The following is a 26089-nucleotide window of genomic DNA, read 5'->3' on the forward strand; positions in this document are numbered from 1 at the left end:
AATTCCTTGGTGCATCCTGTTCTGGGCACCACTTTGCCCCCAAAGCCGTTTCATCAGCATGTTTTAGAGCAGCATCTTTTGGCAGACACAACTGTGCTTAGATTCCAACCCACCTTCACCCCAGGCAGGGACTCAATTGGTGTTTTTTGTTTGTTTGTTTTTGGGTTTTTTTTGAGACGGAGTCTTGCTCTGCCGCCCAGGCTGGAATGCAGTGGCACAATCTCGGCTCACTGCAAGCTCCACCTCCTGGGTTCATGCCATTCTCCTGCCTCAGCCTCCCAAGTAGCTGGGACTACAGGCGCCCGCCACCACACCCGGCTAATTTTTTGTATCTTTAGTAGAGACGGGGTTTCACCGTGTTAGCCAGGATGGTCTCGATCTCCTGACCTCGTGATCCACCCACCTCAGCCTCCCAAAGTGCTGGGATTACAGGCATGAGCCACCACGCCCGGCCTCAATTGGTGTTTTTTTAAAAATTGAATGAAATGGGCCCTGGGTCAAGACACAAAAATAATAAGAAACATGGAGCTGACGCTGTTCAGAGGTGGAGGCAAGTGGAGACAGGTGGGGAAATCTTTTAAAGGAGCTGGGGGCTGGCCCTGGGAGAGGAGGAAGATGTGGATTGGAGCAGAGGAGCAGAGAAAGGTGGGTGGGGAAGGAGCCAGGCAACATCCCCAGGCGTTTCAGGAACTAGCTCCAGGCCTTCAGAGGAGCCCGCCACAGTCCCTTCTCTTCCTGGTCATGATTTATTCAACTAAGCTGTGTCTGAAAATATCCTAGCAGGAGGTTGATTCTCTGAGGACCCAGCATGTGGGAGGACCCAGAGCACAGCCTCCAGATCCAGCCCCGGAACGATGCTGGATGCTTACCCCAGGCCTGTGATGTAGGCAGAGCAGACATCAGCCCGTTTCTCAGAGGACATCAAGGCCAGAGGGAGGACAGACCTCACCCAGGCTCACACAGGCCAAACGTTGCTGGAGGAGAAAAGAGGGGAACAGAACTGTCCTAGCATGAAGAAAGCATTTGTCCTCTGGTCTGAGGCCACATAAAGGTTGTAGTGGTCTAAGCCCCAAGACCCCCCAGCTCCACCCTCTGACTCAGCTCTCTGAGGGGTTGCCAGGTGAAGAGAAAGAAAATCTAGGCCCAAGCTAGAAGGAAGCAGCACCTGCTGGGTGAAATGGAGGAAAATCAGGCAGGAGATGATTTTCTGGAGCTCCCCCCTCAACTTGGGCATGCCCAGGAGCCAGCAAGCAAGCCTCAACCATCTGTGCCACCGTGTCCCCAACTCTCAAAGCAGGGAAGATCTCAGCTGTGTTTTTGCTACACGAAGTCAACATGGTGTTCTGATCCTGGGTCTGGTCCTCTGAAACAGTCAGAGGACACGGGTTTATATCCCTGCCTCACCTCGATGTGACCTGAGCAAGCCCTTTGAACTCTCTGAGGCTCAGTTTCCTCATCTGTAAAATGGGGATACTATAACCTGATTGAAGAGCTGCTGAAAGGATCAGATGAGAAGTCATGTATGAAAGGGAGACAGAGACATGAGCAGCCTGGGCTTTGGAATTTGGGGTCTTCATTCTTGCCTGGCCCTATGTCACACAGATCTTCTCATCCATGGACCCCATCCCATTCCAGGCCCTCACCCTTTAAATAAAAGGAAAATCTAGCTGGGGGGAAAGAGACATAAATCATAGATAAAGAACAAGAACGGAATCTAAGCACAGTTGTGTCTGCCGAAAGATGCTGCTCTAAAACATGCTGATGAAAGGGCTTTGGGGGCAAAGTGGTGCCCAGAACAGGATGCACCAAGGAATCTTCCACAGTGGACCAGGCATGTGAGCTGAGCCTAGGAACTTGTGGATTCCACCAGGCAGAGCCCTGCAGGAAAGGAAGAGATGGAGGCACAATGCAAGGAAGAATGCGACAACAAGGCAATATGTGTGGCTGGGGCACAGTCTGTCCCACTGGGTGTGGGGCAGGGTGGGCACAGAGTCTAATCATCACGGTGCTACACACAGAGGAGTCTGGACTTGACCCAGAATGCTGGGGCTTCTAAACATTTTTTGATCACGAGAATCCTTTTTTTAAAAAATTAATACATTTATTTTGTAGAGCAGTTTTAGGTTCTCAGCAAAATTGAGCAGAAAGTACAGGCAGTTCCCACATACTCCCCTCCTCACCCACACACACAGCCTCCCCAACCATCAACATCCCTCATCAGAGAGGTTCATTTATGGCAGCGGACGAACCCACATTAACACATCATTATCACCCAAAGTCCATAGTTGACATTAGGGTTCACTATTGGTGTGTGCATTTTATGGGTTTCGAAAAATATGTACTGACATGCATCCACCATGACAGTGTCAGACAGAGTCTCCTCACTGCTGTAAAAATCCTCTCTGCTCTGTCTGTTCATTCCTCCCTTCCCCCCAACTCCTGGCAACCACCGATGTTTTACTGTCTTCATAGTTTTGCATTTTCCAGAATGTCAGGCAGTTGGAATCATACAGTGTTTGGCCTTTTCAGATTGGCTTCTTTCACTAAACAATGTGCATTTAAAATTCCTCTGTGTCTTTTCATGGTTTGAGAGCTCATTTCTTTCTACTCTGAGTAACATTTCACTGTCTGAATAAGAATCCCCTTTTTAATGTTGAAATAATTTGGGTATCCCCCGATATAACAATCACATTTTTAGAATCTACAGATTGAAATGCCTAACAACAAAAACGACAATGAACCCTGCCATGCTGTGTGTGTGTTATTGACTCTAGTCACCTTTAAATTCACATCTCATATCTCTGGGGCCAAAAAAAGGCCAACATGACAGTGCTTGATGCTGCACATGGATTTACAGATCCCAGGGGCTGGCGGCCTAAAGTTAGGGATGCAGCTGTCTAAGGATCTTCAGTCACGCACAGGACTTGTCAGATTTTCACTTTTAAAAGATCGCTCTGGCTAGTTGTATCCTAGGACGGATGCCAGGATGCTCTTCCCACATGCCCCAGGACAACTCTGCAAACAAGAATGCAGCTACACATGGTAGACGCAGTCGCACCGAAGTCACAGAGGAGCCACTGAAAATCCACATCGACATAGTCGACCAAAAACCTTACCCAGGTTATGCTTCCAAACAAAAACTCGCTTTAGAAAGCAACACTGAAGAGTCCAGAACCCAAATTTGATTTCAGAATTGAAGATATGGGTACCTACTCCAGAAAAGGCCAGGGCCTACAAATGCCTTAGAACCAAACCTAGGCCATGGACAAGACAGAAGACAGGATTCAAGGTAGAGAAGCCAGATGGTGTTGTTCCAAACATACCTTCTCCTAATTACATACCCTAATCAAGGTGTGTGAGAACAACGCTTACTGTAGGATTGATTCCAGAGGACAACTCGCTCTGGAAATTGGGGTTCTAACAGCCAAGAGTCCAAATTTCGTTTCAAAATTAAAGATTTAGATTTAGATCCTGGCTCAGAGAAAAAGAGATCCTGATCAGGCCTTAGAACAAAATAAGACCAAAATAAGAGACATGACCTCTGAGATGAGACAGTTCAAGATACACCATTTTGTGTAGCTTCTGTCCCTCAGACATTAGATTTCTCTGGAGCCAGGAGTGGGAGCATAGAAGCAAGTTCAGTGTATCTGACAGTGTTGCCCTGGGCTCCAGATATCTCTTTCACTCTTCCTGGGTCTTCAATTCCCCCCTGGGCCTAGAAGCTGAGCCTCCTGGAGATGGTAGGCCAGGTGTCAGGAGCCAGAGACAGGTAGAAGCATTGTAAGAGGCACCTCACAGAGCTACTGACCCAGTCTGGCTGTAGAGTTCAGGAGAGCTCAAAGACCATGCAAATGTAATTAATACAAACCATTTTGCCATCATCAGGGTAATCATTGATTCAGGGAAAAATCATCAGTGGAGGTTAAAACCTTAAGTGAATGTTTGATGAGGAACAAGAAATATATTACCTCAAAAAGTCTTCCCACAGATTACTTATTAGTTGAAAAAGAAAAATTGATAATTTTGCAGTGGAGAAACCTGGTAGACTCCCCCTTCACCCAGTGATTAAAATTCATTTCACCTATAACAGCAGCAACTGACATGAGGTGCCTGTGATATGACAGACTGAGAAGAACACAGTCACTTCTGTGGTTCGCACTGCCCAAATACGTAAACTGAACATAATTATGAGGAAATGCCAGGCACCCCCAAATTGAGTGACAGGCTGCAAAGTAATAGCCATGCACTCTTTAAAAAATGGGCTGAAAATGGCAATAGGAATAGAGATAAAGTAAGTTAACGGAAGAAAGATTTAGAAAGCAAGTCTAACGCGGTACTGTCTTCCAGGTATAGTATGCGTTGCCATCTCTTTGTTGCGGGGAGGTTCACAGTCAGAGGCCTGTTCATGCCTACCATTTCCCTCCAGAAATGCTCAAGAAACTGCTCACACTGGGTACTTAGCATTGATTTTCACTTTAATCTTTTCATCCTTTTTAAATGTTTAAAATAATTTAAATGTGTTAGTTGAAGTTTTTTTTTTTTTTTTTACTTAACTTGAAAAGGTAGTTCTCAAACATAATATAAAGTGGAAGAAGAAGACACAAAGAGTACATGTTATAGGATTCCATTTATATAAATTGCTAAACTAGGCAAAATTAATTCCTGGTGATAAAGGCCAAGCTAAGAGACTCACGCATCCCGATTTCAAAACTTACTTCAAAGCTACAGTAATCAAAACAGTGAGGTACTGCCATAAAAATAGACATGGAGATATACAAACCAATGGAACAGAATGGAAAGTCCAGAAATAAACCCATACACCTACCCAATTAATGTTTCAACAAGTGTGCCAAGACTATTCAGTGAGGAAAGATAACCATCAACAAACGGTGATGGGAAAACTGGATATTCACATGCAAAAGAATGAAGCTATGTCATACCACACACAGAAATTAACTCAAAATGAATCAACAACCTGTGTAAGGGCTAAAACTATAAAACTTTTAGAAGAAAACGTAAGGGTAAATCTTCATGACCTTGGATTTGGCAATGGATTCATAGATATGACACCAAAAGCATATGCATCCAAAGAAAAAACAGGCAAGCTGAACTTTACCAAAATTAAAAACTTCTGTGCATCAAAGGATATCATGTGAAAAACATAGAAATTTCTCAAAAGAAGAAATACGAATGGCAAACAGGTATACGAAAAAGTGCTCAACATTGATCATCAGAGAAATGCAAATCAAAACTACAATGAGATATTATCTCACCCCAGTTAAAAATGGCTTTCATTCAAAGGACAGGAAATGACAAACGCTGGAGAGGATGTAGAGAAAAGGGATCCTCGTACACTACTAGTGGGAATGTAAATTAGTACAACCACTATAAAAAACAGTTTGGAGGTTCCTCAAAAACCTGAAAACAGAACTACCATATTATACAGCAATCCCACTATTAGGTAGATATCCGAAAGAAAAGAAATCAGTATATTAAAGAGATATCTGCACTCCCATGTTTTTTGCAGCACTGTTCACAATAGCCAAAATTTGGAAACAACCCAAGGGTCTGTCAAGAGACGAATGGATAAAGAAAATGTAGTACATGTACACAATGGAGTACAATCTACCATGAAAAGAATGAGAGCCTGTCATTTGCAACAATATGGATGGAACTGGAGGCCATTATGTTAAGTGAAATAAGCCAGGCATGGAAAGACAAACTTCACATGTTCTCATTTAATTGTGGGAGCTAAAAATTCAAACAATTGCACTCATGGAGATAGAGAGTAGAAGGATGGTTACCAGAGACTGGGAAGGATAGTGTGGGGGTGGGGAAGAAGGATGGAAGGTCAATAGGAACAAAAAAAAAAATAGCAAACAGATTATTATTCAATAATAAATTAATTGTACATTTTTAAATAACCAAAAGGGTATCACTGGATTGTTTGTCACACAAAGGATAGATGCTTGAGGTGACAGGTATCTCATTTGCCCTGATGAAATTATTACACATTGTATGCCTGTATCAAAATATTCCATATGCCCCATAAATATATATACCTGCTACAGTATATACACCTAGCCACAAAAATTTTAAATTAAAAACAATTAAATGAAAAAAATTTAAGTGAAAATACAATTGTTATGGACTGAATGTTTGTGTCCCCCCAAATTCATCTGTTGAATCCCTAACCCCCAGTACAGCTATATTTGGAGATGGGGCCGCTAAGGAAGTAATAGAGGCTGGATGAGATCACAAGGGTAGGGTCCTAATCTGATAGGATTAGTGCCCTTACGGAGTGATACAGTTTGGATGTCTGTCCCCTCCAAATCGCATGTTGAAATGTGATCCCCAGTGTTGGAGGTGGGGCCTGGCGGGAGGTGTTTGGGTCATGGGGTGGATCCCCACGAATGGCTTGGTGCCCTCCCCTGTGGTAATGAGTGAGTTCTTGCTCTGTTGATTGATGTAAGAGCTGGTGTAAAAGAGCCTGGCACCTCCTCCCTTTCTGTCTTGCTCCTGCTCTCCCTAGGTGATGCACCTCCTCCCCCTTCATGTGTAAAATCTTCCTGAGGCCATGAGTAAAAGCTTCCTGAGGCCTCCGCAGAAGTCGAGCAGATGCTGGTGCCATGCTTGTACAGCCTGCAGAACTGTGAACCTCTTTTATTTTATTTTATTTTATAAATTTTTTTGAGATGCCCAGACTGGAGAGTGGTGGCATGATCTCTGCTCACTGCAACCTCTGCCACCTGGGTTCAAGCAATTCTCCTGTCTCAGCCTCCCGAGTAACTGGGATTACAGGCGCTCGCCACCACGCCTGGCTAATTTTGTATTCTTAGTAGAGACGGGGTTTTACCATATTGGCCAGGCTGGTCTCGAACTCCCGACAACAAGTGATCCACCCACCTCGGCCTCCCAAAGTGCTGGGATTACAGGCGTGAGCCACTGCACCCGGCCCTCTTTTCTTTGTAAATTACCCAGCCTCAGGTATTCCTTTACAGCAACATGAAACACTAGTACAAAGAGATATGAGACACCAGAGAGCTCTCTTGCTCCTTACCCCACCCCCAGTGAGGAAAGGCTGCATGAGGACACAGGGAGAAGATAAGAGTCTACAAGCCTTAGGAAGTAAGCCCTCTCCAGCAACCAAACTGTCTGAAACCTTGATCGTGGACTTATGGCTTCCAGAACTGTGAAAAAATAAAATTTCTGATGTTTAAACCACTCAGCCTATGGTATTTCATTATGGCAGCCTGAACAGACTAAGACGGCAACTTACAGAATGTAAGAAAATATTTGTAAATCCTATATTTTAAGTGTCTAGTATCCAGAATACATAAAGCATTCTTACAACTCAACAAAATAAACAACCCAATAAAAAGGGGAAGGGGTTCACATTCTGAGAGGATGGAGGTGAAAAAAGAAAAAAAAAGGGCAAAAATCTTGAATAGACATTTCTCCAAAGAAGACACACAAATGGCCAAAAAGCACATGAAAAGATGCTCAATATCATTAGTCATTAGGAAAATGCAAATCAAAACCACAGTGAGAAACCACTTCACAACCACTAGAATGACTGTAAATTTTTTTTTAAAGAAAAAAAGAAGGAGGAGGCCAGGCACAGTGGCTCACACCTGTAATCCCAGCACTTTGGGAGGCCGAGGTGGGCAGATCACGAGGTCAGGAGATAGATAGCATCCTGGCTAACACGGTGAAACCCCGTCTCTACTAAAAATACAAAAAATTAGCCGGGCGCAGTGGCGGACACCTGTAGTCTCAGCTACTCGGGGGGCTGAGGCAGGAGAATGGCATGAACCCGGGAGGCAGAGCTGGAAGTAAGCCAAGATTACGCCACTGCACTCCAGCCTGAGCCACAGAGCAAGACTCCGTCTCAAAAAAAAAAAAAGAGAAGAAGGAATAACTGTTGGTAACTGTTGATGAAAATACGAAGACACTGGAAGCTTTGTGCATTGAGAGTAGAATATGAAATGGTACCACCTCTGTGCAGAATAGTTTGGTATTTCCTCAAAAAATTAAACATCAAATCTTCATGTGACCCAGCAATTCCGCTTCTAGGTATATACCCAAAAGAATTTAAAACAGCTATTTATTTATTTACTTTTCTTTTTTTTTTGAGACGGAGTCTCACTCTGTCACCCAGGCTGGAGTGCAGTGGTACAATCTCAGCTCACTGCAACCTCCACCTCCCGGGTTCAAGCACTTCTCTTGCCTCAGTCTCCCAAGTAGCTACAGGGACTATAGGCACGTGCCACCACACCCAGCTAATTTTTGTATTTTTAGTAAAGATGGTGTTTCACCATGTTGGCTAGGCTGGTCTCAAACTCCTGATCTCAAGTGATCCACCCGCCTCAGCCTCCCAAAGTGCTGTGATTACGGGCACGAGCAACCACACCTGGCCAAAACAGCTATTTAAACAAACATTTGTACACAAATGCTCTTAGCAGCACTATTCACAATAGCCAAAAAGTGGAAATAACTCAAATGTCTATCAACAGATGAATAGATAAATGATAATACAGTATAAACATACAGTGAACTATAATTCAGCAATAAAAAGGAATGAGGTGTTGATACATGCTAGAATATGGACGAACCGGGATATTGGTTTCATGGGTAAACCTTGAAAACATTGTGCTAAGTAAAAGAATTAGATATAAAAGGTTACATATTATAATTAGAAATATCCAAAATAGGTAAATTCCTACAGATAGAAAGCAGGCTGATGATTACCAGGGGCTGGGAGTAGAGGGAATAAACAGTAACTGCTTAATGGACACAAAGTTTTCCTTATGATAAAGCTGGGCACAGTGACTCACGCCTGTAATCCCAGTACTTTGAGAGGCAGAGGTGGGTGGATCACCTGAGGCCAGGAGTTCGAGACCAGCCTGGCCAACATGTTGAAACTCCGTCTCTACTAAAAATACAAAACTTAGCCAGGCATGGTGGTGGGCTCCTGTAATCCCAGCTACTTGGGAGGCTAAGGCAGGAGAATCTCTTGAGCCTCAGAGGCTGAGTTTGCAGTGAACTGAGATCATGCCACTGCACTCCAGCCTGGGTGATAGAGCGAGACTCTGTCTCCAAAAAAAAAAAAATTGTGATAAAAGTTTTCTTTTTGTGAGAGTCATTCCCAAGCAATAATAAAAAATAAAATTTTAAAAGTTTTCCTTGAGATAAAAATGTTGTGGAACATGACAGAGGTGGTCATTGTGAGTCATACGAAATGCCACAGAATTGTACGCTTTAAGTAGGTTAATTTTATGTTATGTGAATTTCACTTCAATGAAAAAAATCAAGAAAAAAACCCAGGTTAGGGATTAGCTCACCTTGCAGTGGGGTTAGTGCCTGGAACATGGGCTTGAGGGTAGCTCCTGAGGGGCTGGTCAACTCAGGTTCTTGGGCTGGGTTCTGGTTGCACCTGTGTGTGAATTTGCCAAAAGTCATCAAGCCACATACCAGCGATCTGCACATGCTGTGTATGTGTTTTAAACTCCAACAAAAGGAAGTTTTGCTTTCTTTTTATAGAAAGGAAGTTCTTCCTGCTGCATTTAAGATGGTAACAGTAGCTTTTATCCAGTGACAGGGCCAGGGTGAGGGTAACATGAAATGATTCACGCAAGTGCAGGGTCAGATCCTGTCTTTGTTTAGAATCTTGATATTTTGGCCAGGCACAGTGGCTCGCACCTGTAATCCCAGCATTCCAGGCCAAGGCAGGCAGACTGTCCAAACTCAGGGATTTGAGACCAGCCTGGGCAACATGGTGAAACCCCGTCTCTACTGAAACACACACACACACAAATTAGCTGTGTATGGTGGAGCGTGCCTATAGTCTCAGCTACTCGGGAGGCTGAGGCATGAGAATCACTTGAACCTGGGAGGTGGAGGTTGCAGTGAGTCAAGATCGCACCACTGCACTCCAGCCTGGGCAACACAGCAAGACTCCATCTCAAAAAAAAAAGAAAAAAAAAAGAATATTGATATTTTATTCACCAGGCTTTCATTGGATGAATGACTGGATATAGGTGGTGAAGATGAGAAAGGATGACTCACAGGATTTGGCTGAGAAAGATTTCAGGCTTGGAGTCACTTGCCTCAGGTCTGCCCCTTCCTCCAATACCCTCTGGGAGGCTCAAAGGACAGAGATCTGCCTGGGTGAGCTGAAGACAGGGGTATCCAGGGCTGAGGTTGTACCTGAGTGAGCAGAGAGCTCCGACTGCTGCCAACTTCCACACATGTGCACACACACACGCGCGCACACGCACACACACACGCACACCATCACATGGACTCTCAGAATGCTCCCCATGCTCTCACCCAGAGAAGCTGAAACTCACATGCTTTCCTACACAGTGCACTTTGGAAAAATGGAACACCCACGACATTCTCCTTTCCTTCCTGCCAAGGAGCAGCAGAAATGCCTCTAACATAAAGAAAGTTTTTCTGACTTTCTTCCTCTTCCCTATCTGGGAGGTGAATTTACCCTCACTTTGGAGCAGCCCAACCCAGAGTAGCTGCAGCATGCTTTATTTGCATTCTGCAACTAACTGAAGCCAGCTGGCAAGGGACGTTGGGGAATTGTCGGCTTCTTTGGAAGGCGGTGGGGATGCTACAGCTTGTATATCAGGGAGCAGCGGCTTGCTTACAAACCACTTTTGCTGTTGATGGGTCCTGGCTGTGGACAGTTGAGGTAGCAGTGGCCTCGGACAACCGTGGGATCTCTGCTTGTGTATTTTTCCTTCAAAAGACGTTAAAAAAAAACAAAAAAAACCAAAATCCTTAAACTGCGCTCACATTCCACAAGTTGAGTCTTGCTTATTCCTAGGCGTACGGGCTGTCCTGAGCAAAAAAAAAAAAAAAAAAAAAAAAAAAAAAAAAAAAAAAGCTAACTCATTTTCTCTGTGCTGGAGAGACTGACTCAGTCTCAGGGGGCTATCCTCACCTCTCAGACAGCCCTGTCTGGCTCTCCTTTGGCTTGGTGCACACTGAGAACAGCTGAGCTCAGCCAAACCGAAACCACAAGGTTGAAGCTGAGTAGCCCCACACCTCATGCCTGGAGTGTCCATGCCAGATGCTGCTGCCCGGCCAGAAGTCACAAGGAGGATCTCACCAGGAGGCAGGCCCAGGCCTCCACAGAAGATGCTGGCCGTCTCTCAGCCACCCTGCAAGCCACCTCCCAGGCCAGCCCCTCAGGAGAAGAAGGGACCCTGTGGCCCTCAAGCAGCTGCTGCTCATTTAAAAGCTCCTCTTTGCTTTGCAGCCTCCATCTTGTCTCCCCACTCACTCCTCAACCCACGACTATATTAACCATGTCTTTTATTTTCTCTATTATGATGTTTTAACATCTGAGGTGACTGTTCCTCCCACGGTTAGCCAATTCGTAGAGATCGGCGATAACTCTCCCACCCAACCAGTCCAGAGTGCATGCTCCAAATGCCTCCTTTATTGACTCTCACACTCAGAGCCACCAGCCACCTGCCCTGATTGCCCAAGGCCAGGTTCAACACAACTAGGACAGCCCCTACGCCCAGAGCCCACTGCAATTATTCAACATAGCCAATCCTAAGCCTGCTCACCCTGCCTTGCCCTTTTGTTCCCTTGAAAACCACAATGAAGGCTCCCGCCCATGACTGCCCCCTCCCCACGTGCCTCCTGACCGGCCCAGTGCTTCCCAGTGGCCCCCACCATGTGGCGTGCCCCCTGCTCAGGATCTATGAGTTTAACAAATCATCTTTTCAATGGAGGCCGCCTCCTGCCCTGCGGCCCTTGCCATACCTAATAATAAAAACTGTACTTTGAAACAATGACTTCAGACCTCAGTTCCCACCTCCTCAGACTCCTCAGCTGCAACCGCTCCCTTAAGTGTCAGCGCTCTTCAGGGTCCTGTCCTGGGTTCCGTTTTTTTCTAGGTCTACACATGCTCCCGGGGTGCTCATTACTACCTAATTGCCAGCAACCAGCAGTTAACCTCTCCTCTCCTCCGACCTCACTCCTCAGCTCACGCATGAACCTCTCCATGTACACATCCCACAGGCTCTCAAGCTCAACGGGGCCAGCACTGAATACATGATCTTTTGCACCGAAGCTGCTTCCTCTCTCTCATCCTTCAGAGCAGCCACCCCCAAAATCTGGGAGTCTTTGTGATGCCTCCCAAACACATCCAGGAAGGCACTGAATATCCCCTGACTTGGGTCTCTCCCATCTGCCCCACCTTCTCCACCTTCACTGCTCCTGACCCATCTCAGACCCTCATCCCCCTCACTGACGCAGCTCCCAGGCGCACTTCACACCTCCACCCTTGTTTCTGGGGCTCTCTCTGTCGGGAATGCCTTTTTTCCCCTTTCCAGAAAACAACCACTGCTTTCTCCCAAACCCTTCTTTGAATTCCCGCCTTCTTGCCTCATGGGCAGCACCTATGATACTTGAACGCCCTTACTCCTTAGGTTTATCCAAAAATATTTATTGTGTGACTCTACTTTGTGCCAGGAACTGGAAGCCCCAGAGCTACAGCAGTAAATAAGACGAATACGGGTCTTGACCCCAAGGAAGTGTGCATCACACCGCCCTCCTCCCCAGAAGCCACCTCTCACCTCCCTACCTCCACGCTGAGTGCACTGCAGGGCAAAGAACCACAGGTAGGAGAGGATTCATGAGGCCCTCCAGTCACTCACCAGGCTGCCCCCACAGTAATCTTTCTTTTCTTTTCTTTTTTTTTTTTTGAGACAGAGTCTCACTCTGTTGCTGAGGCTGGAGTGCAATGGTGCGATCTCAGCTAACTACAACCTCCGCCTCCCAGGTTCAAGTGATTCTTGTGTCTCAGCCTCCTGAGTAGCTGGGACTACAGGCGCCTGTCACCTCACCTGGCTAATGTTTGTATTTTTAGTACAGATGGGGTTTCACCACATTGGCCAGGCTGGTCTCGAACTCCTGACCTCAGGTGATCTGCCCATCTCGGTCTCCCGAAGTGCTGGGATTACAGGCCTGAGCCACTGCACCCCGACCTCCCAGAGTAATCTTTCTAAAGAATACACCTACCCAGCTGTTTCACACTCTTCCTGTAAACCCATCATGATGCCTCATTATCCAAGTTCAGACAGACGAGGACTTCCTCAACTGTCTCTTCTCCATTTCTCCATTATCCTCTCCCAGTCTTCACTGCCACGAGAAACCAAACTGCCTATTTTTTCCTGCCTCTGCTTTGCTTTGCTGTATTTCTGTTCCTTTGCTCACACTGCCTCCTCTGTCTTAGATCCTCTCCGCTCTCCTCACCTGGTTTCTTAGTTAACTATTGCTCTGTCACAAATCACCCCAACTAGTAACCAAAGGCAGCTATTCTGTGGGTCAGCAGTTTGGTCAGGGAACAGCTTCGTATGGGGTTGGCTGGGCTCACTCCTGCATGTGTGGCCAGGTGACAAGCGGGCTGGACACTGGGTGATCCTGGAAAGGCTCACTCAGTGATGGGCAACTCCCAGATTGGGGTGGGGGATGGTAGCCACAGTACTTCTGTTCAGGTCTGTCCATTGTGACCAACTGGAGCTTCCTCACAGGGCCCCAGGGTCCTTGCCTAAGATGACAAGCACTCAGGAAATCGCTTGCACCACGTTTGCTGAACTTCTATGGGCCAAAACATGTCTTATGGCCAAGCCCAGAGTCAGTGTGAAAGAGGCATGACTGGCTGAGGGCATTAATGTGGCACTCTACCACAGTCTGCTCTCTACTCCTAAAGATGCGCTGTCCTCCCACTTGTGAAATACACCCATCCTTCCCAAAGCACCCAATCACCACATCAGGCTCCAAGACCATGATCTCAAAATGTGCAGTAGGTCTGGCTGTGGCTGAGTCTCCTTGGGTACAACTCCTCAGGGGTGGCTCCTCTTCACTTAGGGACCTGTGAGCTAAAAAGACAAGACCACACGCCCAATGTACAATGGTGACACAGGGACAGGATAAGTTCAATAGATACTCCCATTAAAAGGGGAGAAATGAGAGGCACAGAGCAATCACTAGTTCAAAGTAATTCTGAAATCCAGACAGGCACATGTCGCTGGGATCCCTATGCTACAGGCAGAGAATGTTACTTGAACAGGACCCAGTTCTCCTTGGCTCTTAGTTATACTCTCTGGGCTGTTGGTTTTGCCTTCCAAGAGATCCTTCTTTTCCCTAAAAGAAGGACCTGTATATAGGGGCCAGCTTCCTGCCCATAGAAAGTTGGAGGCCCAGAGGCTTCTTTTCATTTTGAACTGTTTCAGTTCCTTTTACTCCAAACTGGTGGAGCTTTTGCCAATACAATACTCCTTAAAACTTTATGGGTTTTCTGTGAATATTACTGGGGTCCACTTCATGCACGAAAAGTCACATACATAATTAATTTCAAAAAGACTCCACTTCAGCTATAGGACAATGCCTTTTTTTTTTTTTTTTTTTTTTTTTTTTTTTAAGACATGGCCTTGCTCTGTTGCCCAGGCTGGGGTGCCTCACTGAAGCCTCAACCTATCAGGCTCAAGAGATCCTCCCACCTCAGCCTCCCAAGTATCTGAGACCACAGGCACGTGACACCACACCCAGTTAGTTTTTTATTTTTTGTAGAGATGAGGTCTCATTATGTTGCCCAGGCTGATCTCAAACTCCTGGGTTCAAGCGATCTTCCTGCCTTGGCCTCCCAAAGTACTGAGATTACAGGCATGAGCCACTGTGTCTGGCAAGGACAACGTCCTTAACATTCTTAGAAACTCTTCTGTTTTGTCAAGGTCTACTGAACACCATTTAAATCTCCTGGGGTCTTAACAAAGGTTGTAAAATCATACCCTTGATACCCTTTATTTAATCTTTACCTTTAGGCCAGTTCTAATTTTGAGAGACCATTGCCTGATACTGAGACTGGCAATGAGAGCTGGTTTTCTTTTCCACCTAACAAACTGAGCAGGTCCTTTTGTAGCTCAGCTCTCTTTTCATACTTTATCATGCCAACTAGAAGCACCCAAATGATACTTTGAGATTCTGTCTCCAGGTCCCTTTAGCCAAATCTACAAATTCATTAAGCACAACTTCTGTTGTCTAAGTTACCATGAGAAACTTTGTTTTTGCCAATTGTTTCACCACTACCTGAGTCACCCTGTTCCAGCCACCAAAGAGTCTCTCCTTACTTGAAATTGCCTGGAGCCAGGCATGGTGGCTGCAGGTGGATAGCCAGACATTTTCCACCTTGGCTCCGAGAGTGAGTGTTCTGGCAAAAAGGATAGAAGCTATGTGGCCTTCTAAGGCCTCAGCACAGAAGTCTCTTAGCGTCACATCTGTCCAACTGTATTAGCTGAAGCAGTCACAAGCCCATTGAGATTTAAGACAAGTGGACATAGATGTCACCTCTTGATGAAGGAATGTCAAAGAATTTGCGTCCACATTTTAGAATCACCACAGTAGCCTTATCTGGGTGGGTCATATCTCTTCTGTGTGGCATCACTTGGAATTACACATACCTTTGTGGTCCCATGGCAGGTCACATGCCTGTGTGGTCCCATGGCAGATAAACTGGGGCCTGGCAGATCCCAAATGGTGATTGATGTAAACTGAGATAGTTTAGACTTCCTCAAGTGGCAAGTGAACTCCAAAAAAGCAAGCCCCAATGTACAAACATTTCACAATGTACAAACACTTCATCACATTTGTTGATGGCCCATTGGCCAAAGTAAGGCACATGGCCAACCCCAGAATCAGTGCGGAAGGGATCACACAAAAGCATGGACACCCGGGGGGCATGACTCACTGGAGGCCATTGATGCGACAGTCTACCATATCTGGGCAGCTCCCATTTATCTTTAAAAGCTCGGTTCATGCCTGGCCTCCAAAAAGCCCTCTCTGACAGATTGGGTCATCACCTGTCCCTCCTCTGGACTCCCACAGTACCCTTTACACATCTCTACCTCTGTGTCTACCCTCTTTTTTTCTAATTATCTATGTATCATTTCTGTTTCCCTCATTGGAACAAGTCTTTGAGGTTGTGTTCTATTGATCTTTGTATACCTAGAGTCTAGCCCCGTGCCTTGGAACATTATTGGTACCAATAATGTCTTAATTATTTGATCAATTAAACCATCCATGAATAAAGTTTTTAAAATAACTATCAAAGATTAAATTATCTCCATTGGTGTCTTCTCTCAACTTCTGCCCTGCATTCCAAGAGATAATGTTTAGTTTGCATTTGTCACATTCTCCAACCAAACATGCAGTTTTTCAGGGAGCTAACCTCACTGAGGAAGCTGACCTCGACTAGAGGTTAGGAGAGGTAGCAGAGTGTAGAGCAGTGGTTCCAAGATTTTTTAATTTCATAGACTTAGTCACATTTCCAAAGAAATGTGAGGGTTAATAGAAAGTTGCCAATTTTCTTTCTTTTTTTTTTTTTATAAAGTAGGACATTAAAAACACACATACACACATATCAATACCACCACCTCTTCAGAAAAGTGGAAAGGTATAACCCTAGAATGAAAGTATAGGAAAGGCTGGTATATAGTCGCAATTATTCAAAGATTAGAGCTCAATATTATGGCTGCCTTGATATCAGGGAGACCTCAAATGGCCTAATGACAAGATCCCCTCCCTAGTTTGCTGATGAGGTCCCCCAGCCAAACCACTTTCCTTACTGTGGGAGCCAGGAACAATTTCTGCTTATCCCTGAGTAGTGGGCTTCAGCACCGTGCCAGCCCACAGAATTACACAAACAGCCAATCACATTCTCTTACAGGAAACAGGGATATTCCACCATTTTGACATTACAAAGCCTGCCTCCCACTGCTCCTGGTAATCCTCGAGTGCAACTCCCATGTAGCAATCCATGGCATGCAGTGTTATCCTCCTGGGTATGAGCATATGTGACTAATAAACTGCTATTGATCTCATTTGTCCAGTGTTGAGGTCATGTTGTGATCCTCCTAACTTTAGGGGGTGGGACTCTCTCCCTCATCAGGAGGGTGAAGAACATAAAATCAAAACAAGGTGATAATCTGACAGTTATGTTCAGAGTACCCCGGACCGTCCTCGTTTTACTTATTTCACCATGAACCAGGGAAATGAGTCTAGCAGAGATCTGAGGGTCCGCTCTGGGAGCACTGGAGAGCACTGTACACAGAGTCAGGAGACCTAAGATCTAATAGTCCAGACCATTCTTCAAAATATTTGTCTGACCTTGACAAATCATTACCTTTCTTGGGCCTCAAGTCCCAGCTATAAAATGGTGAGGCAAACCAGGTGCAGTGGTTCCCGCCTGTAATCCCAGCATTTTGAGAGGTCAGGCAGGAGGATTACTTGAGCCCAGGAGTTCAAGATCAGTTTGGGCAACATGGTGAGATCCCAGCTCTAAAAAAAAAAATTAAAAATTAAAAATTAAAAAAAAAATTTTAATTAGCTGGGCATAGTGTCAAGTGCCTATGGTCCCAGCTACTCAGGAGGCAGAGGCAGGAGGATCGCTTGAGCTCAGGAGGTCAAGGCTTCAGTGAGCAGTGATTGTACCACTGCAGTCTAGCCCCAGCAACAGAGTGAGACCCTGTCTCAAAAATAAAATAAAATAAAATGTAAAAGATGGGAAAGCTGTAGCCACCTCTGTGATTCTACAAAGACAATCTGATGAAATGAGTGAATGGCTGGCAGTCCTTAGGTCATGCTAAAGGACTGTGTGTTTTTAGAAGACTTTTTATCCCCATGTGTTTCTGACTGGGACAACAGGAGATGGTGGGAGAAGAGAGATCTAAGAGACCAACAGGGCAGCCACAGTCTTCTGGCAGGAAGTCATGCCTTAGCTGGATGCCTCTAAAGCCTTGATGCTTTCAGCACTCCGATCCTGTCCACAGTAAATGGAGTTTTAAAATCTCTTCCCTCCCTCCACCACCTCGTGGTCTATCCCCTGACCTCAGATGTCTCATCTGAGCCATTAATTCCATCCAGTCAGAGATCCTGCTTTGGCAGAAACAGAATTGCCACACCTTCTACAGTCTATACTCCCCCCCTCTTCCTGAAAGCAAGGTGCTTGGGGACCCAGAAATTAGGCCAGGCCCTCATAACCTTATCAAAATAGCACTGCTAGGCCTTCCACGCAGCAACACTCAGAGACAGGGCCAAAGAGTGGGAAACGGAGCATCCAGGGTCTCAGCCAGCAGAGCCCAGATGCCTTCTGCAGTTAAGATCCCTAGACTCAGAATCAGAAAGCTGTTAAGCAGGAAGGAACACACTGCCATGAAGAGACAGAAAGAAGCCAGAGCCAGCATGTCTGGAATGCATCAGGTAGATGAATGGGAAGATGGCTGGGATGGAGTTGGAGGGAGGAGGGAAGTCAGCAGCAAGGGGCAAGGACATCCACGGCCTTAAAAAGTACCCTACAAACAAGAAATCAGGTTAGCTCGCCTATGAAGAGGGACAGTCTTACCAGATCACGTGTTAGAGTCCCCCAGATCCTGGGGAGCACGAGAGAAGTGCAGACTCAGCTGGCTCTAGTACTAGATTAAGGAGGTCCTAGGTGGGCGAGGTGGGCTGCATTTTTCATAAAATGCCCTAGAAGCCTCTGCGGTTTACCAGAGTGAATAGCTCCTTTGGACTTAACAGTCTGGAAGGCTCATTCCAGTTAGAACGTTCCATCACTCTAAATGCTGGGAAACCAAGCGAATCTCCTCCCACTTGCAAGCTTCCAACAGTGGCTTCCAGCAGTGCCACTGCAGTATCAGAAACTGCAGGGAAGGTGTCAGGGCTGACTTCCATGAAGAAATAGGAGAACAGGCAGGCAGACAGCGGAGAGGCAGGGCCAGCCCACAGAATGTCTGGACCAGAATTCATAGAGACCGGCAGGATACAAACCAATCAAATAAACGCTGGTTCAAAAAATTCACCACACGTGTGAGTGAGAGACAAGTCATCAGCACTGTCTACAAAAATGAGCCTAGGGCTTCTGGTGACATCCAGTTGGTGGGTTATCAGGAGTGCCCCAGGTGATAAGAAGCTGGCCTCCACTGAGTCCTTTCTGTGGAGCTGTCTCCTCCTCTTTCCCAGAGTTCCTCTCCTCTCCCAATGGGCAGGGATGAGCAAGAGGAATGGCTCACCCTTGAGAGCCGGGGTTCCATAGCCCAGGTCAATTCTCCAGCTCTCCCACTTACTAGCCAAGACAGGAGGTGAGGATTGAGATGGGATGAACCCAGCAGGCGGCCGTGAGGTAAAGGTGGCCATGAATGTAATGTACCCAGCACAGTGCCTGCTAACAGGCAACACTCCCTCCCTGGTCTGAAGACCAAACAAGCAGACTGTACTCAGGAAAGCCAGAAGAACCTTCCAGCTGTCTGGACCAGCAGGTGCCAGCCCAGGGGCTGAAGGAGACATGATGCCCAGAGCAAAAAGCACCCGCAGGCCCCCTGAAGGGCTGGGTGTTCTGGAATAGATGAGGGGGCGAAATGGGGCTGGGGACCAGGGACGGACAGGGTGGGTCCAGGGCATGCCTTGCTTCCGAAGGGCTGCTCCAACATTGAAAAACACCCAACAAGCTTCCTTTCAGAAAGACTGGAATATTCCAAAACTTCTCACTGGAGTCTCCGGAGGAGGTGGGCTCCAGCTGAAAAGGAAATGCGGAGGCGTGGACGCTCCCGGCCTGCATCCTGCACCTCTTACACTGTGGCTTTCCCACAGACTTCTGAAGAATAAGTCAGAAGAAAAGGGTTAAAGCGTTAAAAGGGGAACAACCATTGCGGGGCTCAAAGAGGAGGCTAATGGTCTTTGGGCTGCCCCACCCTGATCCCCGGCCACAGAATGAGGGCCCCCTTCCGCCGCAACCTGCCACTCTCACACCAATATGGGACCGCCTTCTCTTCCTTCCCCAACCCCCCCACCCCACCCTGCCATCATTTCTCCCCCCATCTCCGCCTCTGATTGGCTGAGCCCCCGGCTCCCCGCTCCCCCTCTCCTCCATCCCGGGTGAAAACTGCGGGCTCCGAGCTGGGTGCAGCAACCGGAGGCGGCGGCGCGTCTGGAGGAGGCTGCGACAGCGGAAGACCCCAGTCCAGGTGGGAACTAGAGCCGGCGGGACCTGGGGCTCGGGGACTGCCGTCAGGCGCCCATGCAAGCCCTCCCAACACTAGGCTTCGGGTCACGGTCCGAGGGCGCCCAGGGAAGAGGGCGCAGAGCTTAGGGAGGGGCCTGCTTTCCAGGCAGGGGCGGGAGTGGGATGCTACTGCAGGAAAGGGGCCGCGTCGCACCGCGACGTCTTTCGGGGAAGGCGCTCCCGGGCTTTCGCCCGCTGGGGGACGGGTGTCTGGGGCTGGGGCGCTGGAGAACAAGGAGGAAGGGCACCAAGGACAAACTGTTGGTCTGCGTTCCACCCAGAGGTCCCCAAACCCAGCTCGCAGGGGTGGGGAAAAGACGAAGGATGGCGAATGGAGGGGGTCTGCCCGGTGACCTCGCGGCGGGCTGGGTGCGGGGCACCGGAGGAGAAGGAAGCCGCAGTGCCGCAGGCGGGGACTGGGTGGAAGGCGGGCGGACGGGGGAGGGGAGAACTGGAAAAGGATGAGAGAGGGGGAAGGGGGACTCAGCTGAGAAAGGAGAGGATTGGAATACGGAAATGGATAAGGGTGAGGCCCGCCGGGGGCTTGAGAGGGAGGAAGAGCAGACCTTCTCTGGGTCTGGACCCGCCTGAGGACACAAACCCGAGGACATGAATACAGACTGAACCTCCCCAGCCGCTCTCCACCCCTCCCCTGGCTCTTCTACCCTCTCCAGCCCCAGACCCAATTCTTCCCTTTCTTGCTCTTACCACTGTTCCCCCTTCCCCTCCTAGATCCCAAGCCCGCACATCATCTCAAACAAGAGTCCTCGAATCAAAAGCCAGATGCAGACCCCCTTCCTCCTGGATCTGGCTCAGGGCAGCAGCTCCACCCCGGGACAGAGAGAGCATTGATTGTAGCTGCAGCCGCTGCAGGATCCTAGCCTCACCCGTCAAGGGGCTGAGCGCCAGAGATCCTGAACTCGGCGAGTGGCGCACCCTGCGCACCCGGGCGCACTCAACCCAGGCAATGCCTTGCGCGCGCTCCTGGGTGCACGCCCCTTCTGTGGCCTCTCCTGGGCGAGCACTGCTCTGCGGACAGGCTGGGCTACCTGCTCCGCGTCGCCTCGCCAAGGGTTGGTTCAGCCAAGGCTGCAAAAAAAAAAAAAAAAAAAAGACCAGACAGCCGAGCCAGGGTGGCTATTGAAACTGGGCTGGAAAGCTGCAGTCCCAGGAACTCCAGAGAGCTGGACATTGGGAAGCGTCCTTGACTCACATACAATCGGAGATCACTGTGGCTTTCTCTCCTCCAGGAACACGCTTAGCCTGTGCCCTATCCAGATAGGAATAGATACTCCCTATCTGGGAGCATCCTTAGCCGTGGGGGATGGTCTCTAGCCATCCACTGGGGATGGCGAATGACTTAGGGATTTGTGGCTCACTTATGAAGAAGTCATCGCCAGATGTTGGTTGTTTTTCTTAACTCCCATCATAACCCGGTGGGTATGTAAGATTCAGAGAGATTCATTCATTCATTCACAATAAATATTTTTGGAGTGTATGCTATATGCCAGTAATCTGCAAATGGAAACGGTTTTGAGCATTGGGGATTTTCTTCTGAACAGGAAATGGGAAGTCCCTAAATGGGGAGTCTTTGTTTAACAGATACAGAGTTTTACTTTGAAAGACAAAAAGAGTTCCGGAGATGGTTAAAATAGTAATTATTATGCTTTTTGTATTTTGCCACGATTAAATTTTTTTAAAAAATAGGAAGCCCTGTCCCTCATAGGTCTTACATTACCATACACTATGTTAATGTAAGAAGAGGAGAAAGAGTGGTAAAGTCACTTAAAGTCACCCAGCTAGTAAGTGTTCCATGGCTAAGCACACTGTGACAGGGCTTGTTCTCCCTCCTTACTTGGTTTCCCTGAGCAGGAAAGAGCCAGTGACTTCTCATGTTCAATGAGAAGTAGGGATGGGGGGGTGGGGGGATGGAGAGAGGGACTTAGATGTCTGCCATAGCCATTTTATGTCATGTTCCCAGGGACCCCCAGCCCTGGCAGTAAGTATGGCACCCCTTGTCTGATTCCCATCCTGTTCCCAACCCAGATCCAGGACTGAGCTCCCAGAACCATGAACCCGGCCATCAGCATCGCTCTCCTGCTAACAGGTACCTGGCATGGGGCAGGGCTGGGGCTCCAGGCACCCTGGCTTCCTTCCCTCCAGAGAAGTGGCTTCTCCCTCACAGTCTCAGAAAAGCGCAGGTGACTGTTTTTCAGAGGGCTCTTTTCATCCCAAAGTCAGCCAATCCACCTCGCTGATACTCTGACGGCCTGAGGTGGTTTTTGGAAACACAGTTTGCTGAGCCCTCCCTCATATTGAACTAAAATCCCCAACTGAGAACCCAGAACCTGTATCAATTCCCCAAAATCTCCTGTCCTTGAAACACATTGATAGGATCCAAGACTCAAGCAGACTTGGGAGGGAGGCTGGGGTCTGCAAAGGAGAAGTGGGATCCCTGGAGTGGGGAAAGGCACTCAGAGAGCAGACCCCAGTCCCCTCCCTGGCCAGGCCCATCTCTCCACTTCAGGTGGGTGGGAGGCCCCTACGCTGTAGGCCCCTCCAATTTGAAGGAGGCACTGCTGGTGCCAGTCTTGCAGGTCTCCCGAGGGCAGAAGGTGACCAGCCTAACAGCCTGCCTAGTGGACCAGAGCCTTCGTCTGGATTGCCGCCATGAAAATACCACCAGCTCACCCATCCAGTACGAGTTCAGCCTGACCCGTGAGACAAAGAAGCACGTGCTCTTTGGCACCGTGGGGGTGCCTGAGCACACATACCGCTCCCGAACCAACTTCACCAGCAAATACAACATGAAGGTCCTCTACTTATCCGCCTTCACCAGCAAGGATGAGGGGACCTACACGTGTGCACTCCACCACTCTGGCCATTCCCCGCCCATCTCCTCCCAGAACGTCACTGTGCTCAGAGGTGAGGCAGACTCCTAAAAAGGCCAAGTGAACTGGGAGAGCCAGGCTCGGGGACAGCAGGCAGTTCCCTTGGCTGGGCTGGAGAGAATAGCCCCATAACTCTCTCACCTCTCCCAACTGCTGCCTGGTCAACTGGGGAACCATTGCCTTCAGTGTGAATGGGGTGAAAAGCTCAGGGCCAGTCAGACAGGCAGAGTAGTGTGGTGGATGCTTCCACCAGAACTGTGGGCAAGGCCCTTGGCCTCCCTAATCTTCCCTCTCCCCAGCGGGAAAACAGGGATGACACCACTTCCCTCAGCCAGTTTTCTTGTGATGATGTTTAGTAAGGTTTTCATAAGATGATATGTGTGCAAGAGGTAAGTAATCTGCAAACGGGAAAGATGGCTGGTTCTGTGAGGCCAGGCTGCTCCTGGTCCCAGCTAAGACGTCATGCTACCTGCCTCCCAAAGGGAGTACACCCTTGCTCTGGGCCTGTGCCTTACTGAGTCCTGATCCCTCTTCTTTCCTACCCCTCCCCCGGCCCTCTTCTCTTTCGGCAGACAAACTGGTCAAGTGTGAGGGCATCAGCCTGCTGGCTCAGAACACCTCGTGGCTGCTTCTGCTCCTACTCTCCCTCTCCCTTCTCCAGGCCACGGATTTCATGTCCCTGTGACTGGTGGGGCCCATGGAGGAGACAGGAAGCCTCAAATTCCAGTGCAGAGATCCTACTTCTCTGAGTCGGCTGACCCCCTCCCCACAGTCCCTCACACCTCGAGGAGAAGTGGGGACCCCATCCCTCATCAGGAGTCCCAGTGCTGCATGCAATTATCTACCCACATCCCCGCGGCACCTCACCCTCTCCGCACACCTCTGGCTGTCTTTTTGTACTCTTTGTTCCAGAGCTGTTTCTGTCTGGTTTATTTAGGGTTTATCCTTCCTTTTCTTAGAGAGTTCGTGAAGAGGGAAGCCAGGTTTGGGGACCTGATAGACAGTGAGAGCATGTGAGGGGTAGTGGGATGGTGGGGTACCAGCCACTGGAGGGATCATCCTTGCCCATTGGGACCAGAGACCTGGGAGAGACTTGGATGAGGAGTGGTTGGGCTGTGCCTGAACCTAGCACGGACACGGTCTGTCCTGAGAGCACTCCGGCAGGCATGGCTGGTGCCTGAAGACCCCAGATGTGAGAGCACCACCAAGAATTTGTGGCCTACCTTCTGAGGGAGAGAAGTGAGCATCTCCAGCATTCTCAGCCACAACCCCCCCAAAAAAAAAGCAGCCCTCCTTACCACTGTGCAAGTTCCCCAAGGGCCTTGGGGCATGAGCCAGTGAAGATGCAGGTTTGACCGGAAAAGCAGCGCTAGTGGAGGGTTGGAGGAGGAAGCAAAGGATGAGGGTTCATCATCCCTCCCTGCCTAAGGAAGCTAAAAGCATGGGCCTGCTGCCCCTCCCTGCCTCCACCCACAGTGGAGAGGGCTACAGAGGAGGACAAGACCCTCTCAGGCTGTCCCAAGCTCCCAAGAGCTTCCAGAGCTCTGGCCTACAGCCTCCAAGTCAGGTGGGGTGGAGTCCCAGAGCTACACAAGGTTTGGCCCAAGTTTCTAAGGGAGGTACTTCCTCCCCTCGCCCATCAGTGCCAGCCCCTGCTGGCTGGTGCCTGAGCCCCTCAGACAGCCCCCTGCCCCGCAGGCCTGCCTTCTCAGGGACCTCTGCGGGGCCCGAGGCAGGCCATGGAGTGAGACCCAGGAGCTGGACACTTCTCAGGAAATGGCTTTTCCCAACCCCCAGCCCCCGCCCGGTGGTTCTTCCTGTTCTGTGACTGTGCATAGTGCCACCACAGCTTATGGCATCTCATTGAGGAAAAAGAAAACTGCACAATAAAACCAAGCCTCTGGAATCTGTCCTCGTGTCCACGTGGCCTTCACTCCTCCAGCAGTGCCTGCCTGCCCCACTTCGCTGGGGTCTCCACAGGTGAGGCTGGGGGATGCCACCTCTTCCTCTTTCCTGACTTCTCCCCAACCACTTAGTAGCGACGCTGCCACAGAGGCTCATGACTGCACACTGGGCTTATTTTCAGAATGACCCTAACGAGACACATTTTCCCAAATAAACAAACATCCCATGTCTGCTGACTCACCTGGCCGGAACAACACGCTTACCTGCCAACACATGGGCCGAACCACATGGCCCTGGCTCTTGAATGCACAAGTGGCTTTGCGTGAACCTGCGCTAAGTTATGCAGTCTGCTTTTAATTCTCAGCTCTGGTAGTTCTTCAGAAATGTCCCCTCCAGGCACATCCGCTATTGGGAGACGCCCATGTCCTCGAGGCATCGCTTCCTAAATCCAAAAGCATGGGCAGGAGAAAGGACTGGGGACAAATACTGTCCCTTTGGGAGTAGGGAGGGAACACTGAGCCCCATCCCTGGCTCCTCCCCTAAAATTAGAGTAAAATGGAAGCGAGCATTCTGGGATTGGGGGCTAGAGGGGGACCACAGGGCAACTGTGGGTTCCAATTGCTTTCAGAGTTAGAGAGGTAACCCCAAGCCAGCCTCCCTGCTTTGCCAGGGAATTTGGGGGAGGAAGGTGACAGCTGCCCAGAGGCTGACTCATCTGATAATTTAGCACTGGGTAGGATGATTGTTTCTGAGCATTTTTCTTAAAGGCCTCAGATCTAAATTATGCCACCGGCTCCCACTCTTGCTACCTCCTGTCAACCTCTCTGCCTTGCCTTCCACCCCTGTAGTTACCATGCACAAAGAGAGGAGGAGGAGCTGTCCATGTCCCAGGCCGGGAGGCTGACAGCCCCTTAGCAAGATGCTGCCAACCCAGAGCGCTCCGAAGGGAGGAACACCCCTGAGACACAGGCCCCTCTCCTTCAGCCCTGCTTGGGCTGCCAGCACCGTGCCAAGGAAAGGCATCTTGGTGAGAAGAGCTGCTGTGGGGGAAGGGAGATCAAATGCCAGAGAAATGTGGGGAGCACCACCCTCAGGGTAGTAAGAGTTAGAGTATGGAGGTGTTTCTGGAAGGAAATGAGGGGCACCGTGTGAAGCCTCGCACCTGTGTGACTCCTCCTATGGGGTCTTTGTCACACTCTAGTACTGTGTC

General features: G+C 48.6%; 1 protein-coding gene and 1 long non-coding RNA gene across 5 annotated transcripts in view; one reads left to right on the forward strand and one right to left on the reverse strand.

Moving 5' to 3' along the window:
- The window catches only part of LOC108528614 (uncharacterized), a 117724-nt gene that overhangs the window by 58274 nt on the left and 33361 nt on the right, over positions 1 to 26089 (reverse strand). The window contains exons 2-4 of one of the 3 annotated variants that reach the window (XR_001885231.1): positions 25143 to 25321; positions 13798 to 13910; positions 9345 to 9436 (exon numbers count right to left, since the gene is read on the reverse strand). This is a non-coding gene — a long non-coding RNA (uncharacterized LOC108528614). The remainder of the gene's footprint in view (positions 1 to 9344; positions 9437 to 13797; positions 13911 to 25142; positions 25322 to 26089) is intronic. The other 2 variants (XR_001885232.1, XR_001885233.1) reach the window with 2 other exon arrangements.
- THY1 (Thy-1 cell surface antigen) lies at positions 19840 to 25109 on the forward strand. Of its 2 annotated transcripts, none has more exons than XM_017870486.1 (4): positions 19840 to 20045; positions 22130 to 22190; positions 22673 to 23008; positions 23547 to 25107. In XM_017870486.1, exons 2-4 carry the CDS (start codon positions 22154 to 22156, stop codon positions 23657 to 23659), a joined length of 486 nt encoding a protein of 161 aa, XP_017725975.1. In that variant the 5' UTR covers positions 19840 to 20045; positions 22130 to 22153; the 3' UTR covers positions 23660 to 25107. The 2 variants fall into 2 exon arrangements, with proteins under 2 accessions (XP_017725975.1, XP_017725976.1); XM_017870487.1 differs by lacking the exon at positions 19840 to 20045 and adding an exon at positions 20572 to 21519 and having other exon boundaries at positions 23547 to 25109.

Source organism: Rhinopithecus bieti, unplaced genomic scaffold, assembly GCF_001698545.2.
Source record: "Rhinopithecus bieti isolate Rb0 unplaced genomic scaffold, ASM169854v2 scaffold_5002, whole genome shotgun sequence".
Classification (NCBI taxonomy): Eukaryota; Metazoa; Chordata; class Mammalia; order Primates; family Cercopithecidae; genus Rhinopithecus; species Rhinopithecus bieti.

What these genes read in the sequence shown, in the direction of transcription:
- THY1 (XM_017870486.1), top strand. Translation starts at nt 22,154, where the DNA reads ATGAACCCGGCCATCAGCATCGCTCTCCTGCTAACAG. An exon ending in CATCGCTCTCCTGCTAACAG is followed by an intron (nt 22,191 to 22,672) that starts GTACCTGGCATG and finishes TGCTGGTGCCAG; the next exon opens with TCTTGCAGGTCTCCCGAGGG. An exon ending in GAACGTCACTGTGCTCAGAG is followed by an intron (nt 23,009 to 23,546) that starts GTGAGGCAGACT and finishes CTCTTTCGGCAG; the next exon opens with ACAAACTGGTCAAGTGTGAG.